The sequence below is a fragment of the Silurus aristotelis genome, assembly GCF_946808225.1.
Source record: "Silurus aristotelis genome assembly, chromosome: 16".
In the NCBI taxonomy this organism is placed as follows: Eukaryota; Metazoa; Chordata; class Actinopteri; order Siluriformes; family Siluridae; genus Silurus; species Silurus aristotelis.
Window position 1 is genome coordinate 851,183 of NC_139589.1, and position 17,859 is coordinate 869,041.

The 17,859-nt window shown below is 38.9% G+C and overlaps 1 protein-coding gene across 1 annotated transcript in view; it reads right to left on the reverse strand.

The window, feature by feature from the left end:
- gabra3 (gamma-aminobutyric acid type A receptor subunit alpha3) overlaps positions 1–17,859 on the reverse strand; it is a 109,260-nt gene that overhangs the window by 56,628 nt on the left and 34,773 nt on the right. Inside the window, exons 3-4 of the mRNA XM_083564379.1 lie at positions 7,871–7,992; positions 6,252–6,319 (exon numbers count right to left, since the gene is read on the reverse strand). Of these exons, the coding sequence (XP_083420505.1) occupies positions 6,252–6,319; positions 7,871–7,992 (190 nt within the window). The remainder of the gene's footprint in view (positions 1–6,251; positions 6,320–7,870; positions 7,993–17,859) is intronic.

Genomic DNA, 17,859 nt, shown 5'->3' on the forward strand with positions numbered 1-17,859 from the left:
AAACCCAGTGACTTCTGATTCCTCTGCTTGTCAGGGCAGTCTAACAAGCGAGCACTCAGCAGAAACCATGATGCTGGGAAATAAACATGATGTTGGAGACATGATACAGGACTTTGTTTCAGTGTTTAGAGGAAAGAAAATGTGTGTGCTGTAAGACTTATAAGGGGAAAAAAATGACAATAGAAATGTATTTGTAAAAACCTGCTAAGCTACGAGGAACCAGACACTTTAATTGCCACATCACTTATAACTTTGGAAACCTCAGACACAAAACCTCTAAAACTCAATGATACATAAATTTTACGAAATGTGATGCATACTTTCCAATGTGTTATGTTTCCATAGCAACAGTTCATTTACAGGGTTTAGTACAGCGAGTGTGCCATGCCACTGTAGGTGTGAAGTTTTGGTTAGGATTTTTGAAAGGAAGGAGTCTTCAGTGTCAGTGATATAATGTATAGATACGAGTATAAGTGGAATAACACACTTCACAACCTCCCTTGGAATCATTTCCTGGACCAGCATGGTCCACTGTGTGCCATTCCTTACACATCATTGTCAGAGTTTCCACCTGATTGTCTCCAGGCTTGGCAGAGAATATCACACAATCCAATCTTATTTTCTTTGTTTTACTTTATAGAATGCAGACTTCTATATTCATTATCTACTAGCAATTAGAGCATGGCTTTAGAAATCTCCTCTAACAAATTAGTCATTCCCCAAGGTGTCGATGTAACTGTATTCCGATCCGCTGTTGCATTGCACAATTAATTAAAAAGAAGCGTTATCATTCTAGCGTTTAATTTGCTCAGGCACCGTGTTTGTTTAATGTGCTGCACGCTGTATTTTACCAATTACTAATCAGTGTTTTAGCATCTTTGTATTTTAAAAATCCTTCAGTATTTTCGCGAGTGCATCCCAAAAACCCGCAGACTGAACAGCTCGCTCGTTTCTCTCTGTCAGCGCTACACTCTAACGTCAGCCTGGCCAATGCTTAAAGAACGGCCATTTTGGCTTCGTGTCTAATTAAAGGGGGTTTTGAATATCTTTTCCTGCGCAGTCAGAGAGGATGAAGTGCACTGTCTGAGCTCGCTGGCCTGTTTTTCCGAGCGGTGAAGTCAGCCACATCACAGTGCTTATCTTCAGGGCACAGCCTGTGCGAGACTGACACAAGCGAGTGCAAAAGCAACAAATAGGATGCAAACTACCGCACAAGCCGTGTTTGTACTCAGGTTGTTCACGAGGCATGCTGTGTAGAAATAATGCAAACAGCAGACACACGGCTGAATTCATGATGTCATAATTTTCAGAATTAGGTAAATCATTTGTTGTAACTGAGCTGACCGAAACATATGTGGTTAATTGAACCATTTATTCATCTCTACACCGTCACAATATCCAGTGACATTCACTTCTGATTATAATGTTATTAAATTATCAGATTTTCTGATCCTTATCTATTTTGCTCTGCAGTTTAACATCACAGTACTCTATGGACATATTAAATGGCACCACCTGGAAGCTCCGCCCCTTTCCTATCTTATGATTAGGGATGCCACCAAAAAATTCTTAAAAAAGGACAGGAGAGAGATATATATTTAAACCCCATATTTACCTCCATAAAAATCCCCCATGAAAGAAAAGTATCACCTGCATCACCATAAACGTTATTTGTAAAGACGTGACATCATGTTGTAGTATCTAATCTTTACAAATAACATTAATGGTGATGTATGTGATGAAAAACTGTTCTTCACGTTTATTATATTTTATGATCAGCCCTTAGACACGTCTGAAAATGAACATTGGACATCTTTGAACATAAATTGATATCTAAAATGTTCTCTTCTTTTTCCTGTTTCTTGCACAGTATTGCAGAATTCATTCAGCTGATGCTTTTATGATTGTCTCTGGCTATAAGCAGGTGTTACACCTCGTCCCCTACTCTCACCTGAAACGGTGGAAATGCTCGCTTCCCTGTCTTGTTTTTTAGTCTATTGGTTAAGACGGTTAAATGTAAAATAGTAAATTTAATTTGTGAGCTGAAACAAAATAAATCAATATCACACAAAACATGAAAAAGATTTAAGTGGAATATAACAGAACAAAACAGAACTGGCGTGAAACATTTTCGTCTCAGTTCCTTTACTGAATCAGACGCCGCCGGAACGCCGACGACAAGAGCAGTATAAGCAATTTTCCATTACACTGATCTTTTCTAAACAGTTCAGCAATCTGAACTTTCTGATTCTGACATGAAGCGGCAATTATTCCTGATTATTTAGTGAGCTGGTTGTTGAATTGTTCTTTTAGAGAAGATTTCCCCATGCCTGATAAAAGGAGACTCTGTATGTTGCAGAGGAGGAAATTTTCAACGCCCTTGCCGATGCCTGAGATTTGGATTTTACTAAAATAGAAAAAAGATCTTACAGAGATCTTTCTATCTCAGTACCTAACAGCATGGTTACTGCAGACATATTAAGGAGCTCGACCTTACAAACTATTATCCAAGAGGTAATAATGAGTAGGAGTTGTAAAGCTATTAAAATTAAACAATTATAGTCCCCATAACCAGCAGCGATTTCCAAAGAGAAGCTAATCAGAGTGCTCAAGTGTTAACAAAGGTTTGATGCTCGAATGTTGAGAGAATGAAAATTGATGCCATCTTCTGTGTTTTGCTTTTCTGTATATCTGAGCTGTGTACTGTACTGTATAGAATATTGCAGATATGATAATGAAGCCATTTAGTAAGAAATACAGGTTTAATCATGAAGCTTAATCACCTCAATTACTGATTATATCCAAATTAATCCTGGCAGGTGAAACCCCCATCATCACTAACCATAACAAAGAGACAGATTGAGATGTGTACATGCTTCCCTTTTCAAATATCAGATTTGTTCTCCTTCATTCTTACATACTTTTATCTCTAAAATATTATTTGGATTTTCTTTCCATTTGTCTTAAAGAATTGATCTCTGAACAATTATTCAGATCTACGAGAGAAACATCAATCACTGTTGAAAATCATTTACATCACAAACATTTCATCATTACATTGTATCGACTTGTACCTTCATGGAAGTCAGTAATCGATGAAGTGTGGATCATTAGCATGAGGAAAAATATTATACCAGATACATTTGACGGATTCCAACATTATATGAATGTTTTCATTCGAAAGATTTAGATAATGAGATAAAAAAAAAAAACTGACACAAAGAGTGTATTTGCAGATGATCACTATGGATCATGCATGCAGATGAGCTGTCTTCACCCAGCTAGCTTCTCTGTAGAACAGCGACGTCCCTGCACTAATGATTAATACTGACTACGTGACAATTTAAATTGAGTTCTTCAGGGATTGGATCTGTTGCCCTGCAGACAACAGAACGGTGAATGCATGCGTCCTGAGGATTATTTCGTTCACTTTGCTTCAATGGAGTTACCACATCAGTGGTTTATAAAATCTTCGACTTCAGCAAGCACAGAGGATGTCAGACTGCATGTGCATTGAACTGCGTTGTATTCATAACCGAACCAGCGGTTTTCTAACCAACATAAATGTTTTGATCTTTCTCAGAAGGTAATTAAAGGTCATCACAAAAAGAAGACAAGAGAGCAACAGCAATCAAGCAAGAGATACTTAAAAAAAAAAGTGTTCATGAGGGACACGAAGTCATGTCAGTCCCTTGCAAATTACACAGCATGGATTTTCATCGTCAGAATAATAAATTGTAACCATGGCAACACAATGACAATGTGTGGAATTGTCGATCCCATGTCTTCAACAGTGAAGCTTTCAAGACATCTGTTATTAAAATTTAAATATTTTCTGCTCAGCGTAGTTATAAAGAGAGTTTATGAGTAACTGAAGCCTTCCTGTCAACTCAAACCTGTCTGATTAAACCTGATCATTCTCCTTTGTCATCTCTGGATGTCTTTTGTTTGTCACTTCATTTCCAGGGCATTTCTGAAATGTTATTTGAAGCTTTATAAGAGTCTATGAGATCATACATTGTGCCCATTCTGATGCAGGACATGGGCTTCATCTTAAACCTGTATTTGCATGGTGTTATGTACTGGATAGGATGACTGCATGAATGAGAAGGTGTAAGTGTCTGGGGACTGTATATCCTGAGTAAGGACAAACTGTGATGGATGTTGACAGGCACTGATTAGTAAAGGCTTATTATGCAGCATGTTGTTGTCAGAGGGTCTATTTTTAATGTGATGTACACTGATCAGGAATAACATTACAACATTTGACCGGTGAAATTAAAAACTTTAAATATTTTGTTAAAATGAAGGCTGTCTGTAAAGTAGGACATATCAGGCAGCAAGAGAACAGTTAGTTCTTGAATTTGATGTGTTATAAGAAGGAAAAATAGGCAAGATGCAAGGTTCTGAGTAAGAAAAACAGTGATGCCTAGATGACTTAGTCAGAACAACTCCAAAACAGCAGATTTTGTGGGATGTTCCTAGTATGCAGTGGTTAGAACATACCGAACGTTTACTTAGAAAGAACAATCTGATATCAGTCTGATTGATTGTCTGTGAGATGTCCTGGACAAACCAGTCTAATCTATAAAGATATCAGTCCAGAACGATGATTCTGAAACATCTTAATGTTATGAGCTAAAAAGTGTGTTACTTTAAACATTTCAAAGTTTAAACAGAATATTTTGTACAGAAACATATACAGTACAATAAATAGTCTAAAGTCTATAGAATCTTTTTTTTTTTCTTGCAATAAAGATCTTTGAAAAAAAAAAAAACAGTTCTGGCCCAAGAGACATTGAACCTCCTAAAGTCAGCAGAAGCTTTGCTCTACAGTGCATTTTTGAAACAAGCTGAGAATTAGCAGAGCTCTTGGGGTAAGCGTCTGACTGTCGCTGCCGCTAAGCATAGCACCTGATTTAGTATTAGACCCCTGTCAACTCCAACACTCCAGCGTCATCAGACACGAAGTCTGCGAGAAGGAAGTGTGAGTGTGTGAGTAAGGCAGAATGATGCAAAAACTCAGGAGTGCTCAGAAAAGAAAGCAATGGAGGACAGAGTTAGGACAGAAAAGGGTTAAAAGACTGAAGGAAGCAGCGGGGAACATTAAAAACAGAGAGAGAGAAAAAAGAACAGAAATTAAGGAGAGTAAAAAATAGAAAGATATGTTAGTCATAACATAAAGACATAAAGGAATGATGCAGAAATAACCTACATTCCAGACGACCCTGTTGGCCTCATAAATAAAAAAAAATATATATTATTTAACAACAAAAATGAAGCAAATCAACCACAGAAATCAGCACTGGAATACTTGGTAAATGCAATGTTTATTGCTCTCAGAATTTCCTCCTGTATAGAATAATGTAATGACTAATAATAACGACTAATGACTAATAACGAATAATAGGGCTATTGTACTATATCTACGACAAACAACAAGTAATTTGCTAATGATTACACTTTTAAATGTGTTACTCTGAGACTAACAGGTATATGGTACAGGACAACGCTGTTTAGTCTGAGAGTAAAATTGCTTCTGTTTTACTTTCTTTTCTAATGTAAACAACACTTTTCATTGCAAATTCCATTACTGACAAAAACTTGAGCAAAAATAAGAATCTTTAAAATATCTACATGAACTGTAGGTATTTAGTATGGCTAGTGCAGATGCATCTAAGTAGTTGGGTATATTATGGAATGCTATGATAACTAGTTATAACTAGAAAGATTAATTAATTAACAACAAATAAATAATTGTAAGTAAACGTATAGTGCAGGCCTTATTTTCATTTTACACTCAAAGACTGATTCATGTTAATGTGGCTAATAATTGCTTTGTAATTTAAGTATCATTTTACGCTCCATATAACGTGACAGAGCGTACAGTTCTTCTCACCATTAACTCTCATCCTGAATACAAAGTGCTGCCACACAGATGTGGTGATTCATCTTGTGTACCAGAACCAATTGTGTGTATGATTAAGATGCACACATTTCCTCTGTCCTGCCTTGTTACCAAATGCCTGCTCTCATAAATGATTCAATAAAACAACATCACACTTGTATGATCACCAGAACAGGAAGAAAAACTGAAAAATATATCTTCGCACCTTTATGCAGCATCTCAAAGTGAATGTATGATAACTTCATTTCAAGTTCTCACATGTTCATGGATTTTTTTCTCGTCACAAATATTTTAAAAGGTAGAAGATTAGACAGATGTATTAAACAATGGAACCATGTCTTACCATGTCTGTGTCTGATACCGGTCCAAAACTGGTGACGTAGATGTTGGTTCGAACTTCAGTCACACTCTCTGGGTAAATAAAAACAAAACAAAACAAAACAAAACAAAACAAAAACAGATTGAAACATCTTCAAAAACAGTATACTGTTCTAATTTCTAATATTTTTTAGAAGAAGAACGAAGAGGAAATGTATCAGAGAAGAAAGTCTGTACATGTTCCTAATGACTGAGTGGGATGCTATCACAGCAGCAGACTAATGAGCAATAGTAAAAAAATGTAAAAAAGAAAATGGGAAAAGTGTAAGCTAGTGTTTGCTTTGGTTTCGTTTAATGTTTTTATCATGCCTCATCTGGTAAGATCATTACCATAAAAGGCGACACAGGCAGTGCTTAAGAAGGGAACAATGGAAGTAAACAAATCCAAATCATTGCAGTGCCTTGCATAAGTATTCGCCTGCGTCAACTAAAGAAGGAGGTGAACATTTCAGTGTTTCATCCTGGAATTGTAACAGATATTTGTACATTTAATTTATATGTTATGTCTAACATTTGCTGGATGGTCTGAGTAAATAGATTAACATATACTGTGTACATAAACTCACTTTCCAGTGTATTAAGGATACATGCTCTTTCATGTGATTATCCAATCAGCCAATCATGTGGCAAGTTAAAGGTTTCAATTGATGTTCAAAATGTGATCTCAGAGGCTTCGACTGTGACATGGATAACTATGTGGTGGGACTTTTTAGAGAGTTTATACAAAATGGTGAAAAACATAAAGCTTTTTAGGCTGAAAAATTAGGCTAGTTGATGAGAGAATTTTTAATTCTTTAACAACACAACTCTTATCAATAGGTCGAAACAACAGCAGAAGACCATATTGGGTTCCTCAGAAATCTAAGGCTACAGCTGGCAATGTAAATAAAGACTAGATGAGATTTTTCCAAACTTCAGCAGTCCAACTTCAGGGAATATAAATGACTAACTGAAATTTGTGACTTGTATCCTCATGATGTTCTGCACTGTTCTCCTGACACATGATTGGCTGCATGAATAGGCAGGTGTACAGGTGTTCCTTATAAAGTGGCCAGTGGGTGTATAGGTCAAATTGGATTCCAGAAATTAAACAAAGCAAGTACTTGTGCCATAAGTGATACTTAATGATCGGCATGTTGAAGTTTATACTCTATGTGTAAAACGGTCAAAATGAAAAAAAGTTGAAGCTGAACAAGTTCATAATAAATTTTTTTTTAAAAGACAGCAACCACAATACTTAAATCACATCATCAGAAAGCAATAATGATCAGTCTTCCAGGCCTCCTTTGGAGATGTAAGTGATCTAAAGAGAGAGTTTTGCCCTGTGCTACTTTACTTTTTTTCTCTACTGTTGTTAATTGATATAAACCACACAGCCATTATAACTAAAAACATTTAAAAGCTTTAAAATCTCAATTTGTTATGGATGTGAGTTTTAGAGAGGGAGCTGTACTGTGATTGCTCAGCAAGAAGTTGATCCACATCTGGGTCATAACATCAATCCATCACTGTTCTAATGTTAAACAACAAAGTGGACACTAGTGAGGACATGAAGAAGAACTGGGACACTGTTTTGCAGCTGACCTCCTAGACCAGGGCGCAGCCTGTTGTCGTAGCCATCTAGCAAGCGGTCCAAAATCCGAGTGAAAATGGTTATGTTGTCTTTGCTGTCATCAGGAAGAGGCTCGCGGTGCCCCGCTACGGCCCTGTAGAGTGAGGAGAAGTGCGAGATAAAGTAAAGGTTAGGAGGTGACAAGTTTGGCCTGTTAGGGACGATATCAGAAAAGATGAGTCAGGCTGAAGAAAAAACAATGCATGGATAGATTGAAACAAAGGCAAGGAAAAAAAGTGCTGTTTATATGGACAATAAAGAGAAGAGAGTAGAGAGAGAATAACAACTTGATGCAAGTCAAAAGCTTTGATCTTTTTCACTTTGAACAATTTATGTTGTTGCTCCTTCACTGAGCTCCACAGTCACTGCAAATCAACTCAGATCCACATTGTAAGAGAAATAAAATTAATTGAAATAAATAGCTAGCATCTAATAAGAAGTAAACAAAAAGAGCCGTGTCCGAATTTCAACCTTTAAACTCCCAATGCATCCAATTTCCTACAAATAAAAAAACTCACTCGCTTTACACTCAGTACAAATATTAGTTACTGTTCATCTGTCAGTGATTGGTCCAACCTGGTAATGTTCACAAATTTACACATCATGTGTGTGTGTGTGTGTGTGTGTGTGTGTGTGTGTGTGTGTGTGTGTGTGTGTGTATATACAGCTAAATTATTGAGTGACAAAATGGATGTCTACGATGGTTAAATGATGGTGCTGCAATCTTAAAATTTTGCTCTGCTGCAACCAATATTTTGGGATTTTGGCCAAATAGTAAATCTTGTGAAATGGTGTCTTAAATTTCAAGTCAGCATCCCAACCTTAATTATTATAAATATGCAGCACAATTAACTTTTGCAGGGGTCAAAACTCCCCGGTGAAACAAGAGGTAAATTAGAGAATATGAACGTCTGAAAGCTGATGAAGTAATGAGCAACCTTAACTCAAATCAGGGGCTTTGTCAGAACTGACCCTGCACAATTAGTGCTGATGAGTCCGACAATGCATTTATAATTATGTATCCATCTTCTCCCGCTTATCCGATGCCGGGTCGCGGGGGCAGCAGTCTAAGCAAAGATGCCCAGACTTCCCTCTCCCTAGACACTACTTCCAGCTCTTCCGGGGGGACACCAAGGCGTTCCCAGGCCAGCCGGGAGACATAGTCTCTCCAGCGTGTCCTAGGTCTTCCCCGGGGTCTCCTCCCAGTGGGACGCGCCCGGAACACCTTCCCAGGAAGGCGTCCAGGAGGCATCCGGAACAGATGCCCGAGCCACCTCAGCTGACCCCTCTCGATGTGGAGGAGCAGCGGATCTACTCCGAGCTCCTCCCGAGTGACTAAGCTTCTCACCCTATCTCTAAGGGATCGCCCAGCCACCCTGCGGAGGAAGCACATTTCGGCCGCCTGTATCCGGGATCTTGTCCTTTCGGTCATGACCCAGAGCTTTATAATTATGTAAGAATTGTAAAATAGTAACGAGACTTCTCTCGCTACAGAATTTACTGTTGTGAACATGTATTCTCTTTTTACACTAATGACACAATGTCTACATATAAAAGTTTTGCTATTAAATTGTTTGGATGAGGGAAATATATATACTGTATATATATTTGACTGAAAAATATTTTTCTTACAATGGTAAAAAAGATTCTGCCACAAACTGCTTAAACTTCTGTAATTCATATTGGACATTGTAGAAACAGAACGCTAAAGAGACATTGACTCAACAACAATACAACATAGCTGATGCAATTCATCACACGATTGTGGCCAGTGACAGCAGAGTGAGTACAGTGCCACCAGCACGACTCTGGTAAACACAATCCAGATGATTGACGACCGTATACAGTATCTGCATTATAAAACATAAGCCCCCTCATCATCCCTCATTCTGGGTCAGGGCCCACGCAAACTCCATGGAAAAAGAACCATAAAGCCTGGCTGGAGCTCGACTACTCTGGCTTTACTCAAAAGAAGGTGGGCAAGGGGGAACACATGCAGAATGGTGGGTTATCCTCTGCCACCACCATGTTTCATAGAGATCATGTGAAATTGGTTAATTAAAGCTAATTAATTCATACTAATTTTCCTACATTTTGCTATTAATGACTACAAGTTGAACTGAATCATTTAAACCTCACTGCTTGATTTATTTTACTGCAAAACCTGAAGTGATGCAAGACGTGCGTCCATTTCCACTATTGAAACTGTAATAAATTGGGCTAAAATCTTACAGACAGGGATCGAGAAATAAATCTTAACTCATCAAGGCACATCAGTCATGTCATGGAACTATGGGACGATCCGAACCAGCATATAGCACCTGCAAAACTGATGAGTTAGTGTGGAGTTTCCAGACGTGTTTCCTCCACTGCCCAATGTCAATGACCGCATTCAACAACACACATCCCCAGTGGCCTTGACTTAAAGTAAAGGCAGCTCGAGGTCCTTCAGCTGACAAGCTGCACTTTTGTTTGTTTTACGTTTTACATTACTGCGTGGTGACCTTGCCATAGGGGACGTATATCACTAAATTATAGCTCAAGTGTATTCATAACCAAGGTCTTCTGAGTGGCGTGCAGCTGCTGAGATTAAGATTGAAACTGTTACAGTCAAATTCTTGAGATGACCTCATATATTTTATAAGGTTATGTTGAGCAAAACACTAATCTCCTTCACATATCATAGTTACAGGGCCTTGTTCAAGAACAAGGGGCAATTAACCGTTGATGAAAATTGTCTTCATGGTGGCGAGGAGAAGTTCTGAGTCAGAAGCCAGCCAAGTTGATACACACTTAATTAGCTAGCAATTTGTTGTTTTGCAACATGTACTTCACACAGACATATTATTAGAAACCCTTCATTTCCTCTGGTTCAGCAGCCAATCAATGCTGTCTGTCTGCATAGAGGCATAGTAATTTTAATAAGTAGTCAAACATGTAGGCCTCTCCCCTGACAAGACATACACAATATGACTGCTTACATTTGTGTGTAGGGGAGATAACGTGCCCAGTGCCAAGGAAACCAGAACAAGTGGGGCAATAGAAGCTAATGTCAGTTTGATTGGGAGGACAGGCACCATGACAGGTTTCTCTGAGGACTGACATTTCCATTAACATATCTGAGTTAATTAAAGCCTGGTGCTTTCTTGATGGTCCTTGTCTTTTGAATTATGCAGCACTGCTAACACAAATAGGGTGTTTATTAGCAGGATCATAACAATTACTAGGATATCTACCATTTGTTTTGCAATTCTACCACTGAGAATAGTGAAACATTCAGTCTGTTGAAACCTTTCTATAAAAATCAATGTGATTCACAAAAAAAAAAAACAGTGCAAATGATGGATTGTGTTTTGGTGAAGGAAGAGAAAAGGGAAAGAGAAGACAAGAAAAATAACAAGCCAGTTCTGGATCTGTGCTGCCATCCCCTCATCACCACATCATTACAACCAATAACGCATGACAAATTCTTGCCTAGTTTTCTCAACGGATCTTTGTGCTGCCTCATACCCCATAAATCAATTACACAAGTTTATGTTTAAGCTAAAGGAGTGAATTTGTGTGATTCCATGTGTATGACAGACAATGTTTCCAGGATTGGCTCAGATAATTATAAAGTGGGTATGGATGATGAATGAATAGATGAATATTCAAAAGTTACATCTTACATTTAGATTCATGGTTTCAAATCAACTTTAACAATGTGGCTGTTTTGGCCATTAAACCTAATAAAAAAAATGTATAGATCTGCCAAGACCTTTTAGTGAGAAATTGACTACTTTTTTATAGTAGATTACATTAAACCACCAAGAGTGAAAAAGAGCAAAACCACCATAATCGATATTTAGGCCACCTATAGAGTGGATTGCTGAAATCCCCATGAGGACAGTCAATTCTGATATACTGCAGTAAACATAAAAACGCCTTGCACAGCCAGACACGAGACATATGTGTCCCCATCTGGTTTCATGTGAGGTGTGTCAAAGCATTGGTTTTTTGCTTCATTCTGTGGCTGAGGCACTAAAGGACAGCGGGCCGTAGAGGCAGCTGTTTCATTCCTCTTCATTACCACCACATCACCGCTGCAAATAAAAAATTGACTTTCTCTCCCCAACGTACCCCCCACACCTCTCCAAACCCTCTCCGCCTGTTCTCTCTCAGTCTCTTCAATGATATCCTTGAAGGAAGCTCTGTGTGAATTTCTCTCTCTAACGTTCTACTTTTTTCTCCCCATCATATTCTTTCTCCTCCTGTGCCCTTTGCATCTATCTCTTATTGCTCATCTTTATGTCAAGGACTTATAGGAGGGAAATTATGCATTCAGACGACAGAACCATGGATCAAAACCAGCTCTGTTTCATGTCTGTGTATTTAGTCATAATCGTCCCAAAGAGTGAACCTCAGCCGAAAACAATCTGCTGAAAACGTCTAATTACGTTCTAATTAAATCTTAAATATTAAAATACATTTGCATAAGTGGTCTGGGGAAACAAAACAGTCAGCAAACATCCAAAATAGAATTATCTGACCACAGATGAAGATGAAAATGATAAATACTTATTTTAAGAAGAAGGAGGATCACAGGGTGACGAATAAGAGTGGAGGAAGGTGCACACAGGTGAACAATATTCTATGTAGGAGATGCAACCTGAAGAAGATTGGAGACTGTAAGGTGTTGGCAGGGGACAGTGTAGATAGACAGCATCGGATGGTGGTCTGTAGGATGGCATTGTGGGTGAAGAAGAAGAGGAGGAGAGTGAGGACTGAAAGAAGAATAAGATGGTTGAGAATGAAATAAAAGGGGAATGAAAGTCAGTAGGAGTAAGACAGAGTACATGTGTGTGAATGAGAGGGAGGGCAGTGGAGGGGTGCAGTTGCAGGGAGAAGAGGTGGAGAAGGTGGAGGAGTTCAAGTACCTTGGGTCAACAGTGCAAATTAATGGAGAGTGTGTTAGAGAAGTGAAGAAAAGAGTGCAGGCAGGGTGGAGTGAGTGGAGAAGAGTGATAGCAGGAGTGATTTGTGATAGAAGAGTATCTGTGAGAGTGAAAGGGAAAGTTTATAAGACTGTGGTGAGACCTGAGATGTTGTATGGTTTAGAAACAGTGGCATTAAGTAAAAGACAGGAGGTGGAGCTGGAGGTAGCAGAGCTGAAGATGTTGAGGTTTTCATTGGGAGTGACGACGATGGACAGGATTAGAAATGAGTTTATTAGAGGGACAGCGCATGTAAGAAGTTTTGGAGACAAGGTGAGGGAGGTGAGATTGAGATGGTTTGGACATGTGCAGAGGAGGGACATGGAGTATATCGGTACAAGAATGCTGAAGATGGAGCCGCCAGAAAGGAGGAGAAGTGGAAGACCATGGAGGAGGTTTATGGATGTGGTGAGTGAAGACATGGAGGTTGTATTTTGAAACAGGGAGATTTAAAGGACAGGGGGTATGGAGATGGATGATCCGCTGTGGGGACCCCTAATTAGAGCAGCCGTAAGAAGAAGATGTAGATAAAAATGACAAAACAAAACAAATTGTAAATTACTGCTGACATTCTGGGAAGCACAGTTTGTCGTTTCAGCATTATTTTGTAATAATATGACTAGCAGATTTGACATGTGCATCATAAAGATGGGACTTTTTCAAAGAAGCGTCATCTAATCTACGTTTCAGCGTCATGAGGAGCTGAGCGTGAAAGTTAAGTTAGCTGGACTACAATTATGTCGTTGGTTAGGTAAAGGGACTTACTACTAAGACCAGATATATCTGAGCTTTTGAGACCTTGATTAAGAATCCAACGATGGCAGCTCATCTCGCCTCATCTCTAAAGAGAACTTTCATTTGCCTACAGCTAGCCTGTATCCAAACAGTCAGCTAGCTACCATATTATACTGTTCTCCAGATAAGAAATGTGCACTTATCATGGGAAAAGGCAAAGCCCCAGGGATGCTCACATTCTGTACATGCATTTTCATCTCATTTTTGTTTTACCACTTATGCAGTTAAAATGAAAAACAGAACACAGTTTAGCCCACAACACTTTAAGCTGCTTTTTAAAATCCCACACCAGCCTTTAACTCCTGTGTGCTGGTGTTAATCCTGGCTCTATCACTCTGATCAGTGTTGTAGCTCTGCTCTGATCTGCTCCGTACACAACTGCTGTGCCGATGCCGAGGGGATTTAGCTTACAAAGTTAGAGTCGCTTCCAGCACAGCTATAACAATCTGGACCTGATAACGCCTGTGATATGAAACTATCCACGAGGGCTCGATTCTGGGTCTGATGCTACCTGTATACAGTAACATACACTGTGTTACCTTCAAAATTAAGACATAGGAACAAATATTTAATGCAGATTCTTATGACCGATTCAGCTACCTGTTTCACCAGCCAAACATGTATGCAAACATAAGCCTCTATCACGCGATGATAATGTAAAATTAGCAAGGTGGTCATGCAGCAAAACTCTGTGTATAAATAAAGTATTTCACCATTACAGCCAATCAGAAACAAGGTCTAAGAAAAAAAACACAAATTTTGAATCTGTGATCAAGACATTAAATGTCGAAGAAGACTTCTTGTCCCACCCCTGGCTGTCAGAAGTCCTGCACAGCAATCGGCAAGAACTTAGATTAGCAGAGAGGAAGTGAAAAAAATCGTAACTTGATGCAGACGTCGACTCTTACTGTGCACTTCCGACCTAATTTTCTTTGGATGTGACTTATGCTAAGACTGCCTTCTACAAGAAAAAGATTGAGGCCAGAGCATCTCTTTACTATTCAACCCCCCTGCTGCACCTGCTCCATCCTCTCTAATTGCTGAAGACTTTTGCAGGAAATCTGCCACTTCCTCCCCAACAATAACTACACAACACAGTCAGGAATTCCCTACTCCTTAGTTGTCAAGTTTCTCAACCATAACAGAAGATAAGATACTGCAAGTCATCCAATCTTGCAATCCCACCACCTTCCCTCTGGATCCAATCCCTTCTAAACTATGCTACCTATTGTCTACCCTCAGGAGCCTCGGTATTTATGGAGGTCGCTCATACCAGGTAACATGGAGGGGGTCCACATCTGCCCCACGCAGACTCTCAATTGGTGTCCCACAAGGCTGGATACTTTGTCCCCTCCTTTTCTCCCTCTTCAGAACGCAGCTGCACGACTTGTGTTCAACCTGCCCAAGTTCTTTCAAACCACCCCACTGCTGCTCCTCCACTGGATTCTGATGTATGTATCAGATTCAAAACACTAATGTTTGCCTACAAGACAAAAAATGGACCAACTGCTCAACTGGTACCACCTTCTCTCAGGGTAAGAGGTAAGTATACTTAAAGACTCTTCTCTGTTCTCGCACCGAGGTGGTGGAATGAACTTCCCCTAGATGTCTGAACAGTCAAGTCCCTGGCTATCTTTAAGCGACAGGTGAAGACCCACCTCTTCCAGAAACACTTAAACTAACACTTTCCAGGTTTGATTTTTTATATATAAAATATAATAATAATAGAAAACTTTAAACAGTGTTTAAGCCTGATTTATCTTAAGTTGTAATCTATTGTACCAGTGTGGAATTATTCATTGATAGAGACTCAAAGCCAAAATGCTGTACATGCAAATGTAAATGTCAACAGTAAATAAAAATGTATAATATCTTTAAAATTAAGTATTAGATTATTGATAGTAACAATAAAAATGATTTTGTGAGTTAATTCATTAATCTCTTGCCTTTTTTTACTGGTTTATTAATAAATAACCTTATTTATTCATTCATTATTATTATTTAGAAATTAAAATTATTTTGGATATTCAAGTCAAGTCAAGAATCTTTTATTGTCATTTCAACCATATATAGCTGACGCAGTACACAGTGAAATGAAACAACGTTCCTCCAGAACCCTGATGCTACATAAAACAACATAAAACAACAATCACAGAAACAGAAAAACACAGGGCAAAGGACTAGCAAGTGTCCTCGGCACAAAAAGAGCATGTGTGCAACCTGGTGCAAACAGTGCAAAGACAACACAAGACAGTGCAAAGACAACACAGAACACAAAATAGCTCCGGCAGCAAACGTGTTGTAACGAGACAGTGAACAGTAGCAAAAATGTAAACAAAATAGCAGCAATCCAGGAAAGATGTGCAAAAAAGGCATGTAAACAGTTTATGGTAATGAAGTGATGTAGTGTGAGTGGTACTGAAGTTATGGGTGTGCAAAGTGAGTATGAGTGTGTGTTGAGTCCGGGTTGTACAGATCAGTTACACATTTGTGTGTGTGTGTGTGTGTGTGTGTGTGTGTGTGTGTGTGTGTGTGTGTGTGTGTGTGTGTGTGTGTGTGAGAGTTCAGTTTAGTTCAGTTCTTTGTTGAGAAGCCTGATGGCTTGAGGGAAGAAACTGTTACACAGTCTGGATGTGATGGCACATCAGGAACCGCTTCCCTGATAGCAGGAGTGTGAAGAGTGTGTGTGACGGGTGTGTGTTCGTCCACAATGCTGTTGGCTTTGCTGATGCAGCGTGTGGTGTAAACGTCCATGATAGAGGGGAGAGAGACTCCAATGATCTTCTCAGCTGTCCTCACTATCCTCTGTAGGGTCTTGCGATCCGAGACGGTGCAGTTTCCAAACCAGGCAGTGATGCAGCTGCTCAAGATGCTCTCAATGGTCCCTCTGTAGAACGTTGTCAGGATGGGAGAAGAGGAGATGGGCTTTCCTCAGCCTTCTCAGGAATTAGAGATTGCAGCCCATTCTGACATTATAATAAAGCACCACAGCAACAAAATTAACTAACTTGTGTAAAGTACATGTAGAAAGCCAATGAAATGCAGAAACGGCTGTGTAGAAGCTTGAAACTGTGTGAGGAACAATGAAAATCTGCTAGTAGGTGAGGCTGTGAAAGACAGTTTTATGTCACATGTCCAACACCCTGGCAAGACTAAGCACAGCAACAAGACACAAGGGAGGTCACCAGCATGGTCTCTCCTAGTCAATGATCTCGATGCTGACTGGAGTTTCAAGATGTACTGTTCAAGCTATTTTGAAAAACATTGGCGATGTTGAAGACCGTAGATGCAGTAGTCGGGAAAAAAAAAAAAAAAAACGATATAGTGGTGAAAAGACAAATCACACATACTAGTCTTTGACATATGAAGATGTCTAAAAGTGTCATCAGCAAAGAAACAAGGTTGCTGGAGGGCTGGAAAGCAGTACAATAATGAGTGTTTGCAGGCAACAGTGAAGCATGGTGAAGGTTTCCTGCAAATGTGGAGCTGCATTTCTACAAATGGAGTTAGAGATTTGGTCAGGATTAATGGTACTCTCAGTGCTGACAAATACACACAAATATGCAGCACCATCAGGGAGGCCAAACAGTCAAAACAGTCCCCTAAATGCTCTTTGAACTTTAAACATTATTTGAACCAAATTGCTGTAAAAAAAAAAAGCAATGTATGGTCTGATTATGGTGATGTTACATTTACTGTAATACCTTAATTAATCAGTGAAAGAGATCATTTTTAACCTAAATCAGAACGTATTTGAAATACACAAGAAGTATGTTTTAAAAGAGACTCATCAGCATCAGACTTTGGTTTTTCTTAATACTGCTGGCATTTTGAAAGTAACTTCACCACCACTTTAGACTTTTATAAAATGTACATAAAGTAAAAAAAAAATACATTTTTAGATGCCTTTTCCTAATGCATCTAAAGATCTCAGCTAAGTTGGGTGATGGCACTCAGTTCTGGGTTGTAAATGTGTATCAGATTTCCAATATTCTGCATAAAATGTGAAATAATAATTGAAAGACCAACCTTGTTAAGATGCAATGATCTATTTTATATTGTTTGCTGTGTCTCTGCTACATTACCTGGAATCAGCAAACATAAAATGATTTCTGAACCTTTCTAATCAAGAATAGGAAAAAATAAATAAATAAAATATGTAAACCCAAATAATTTGGAGAAGAGAATCCTTC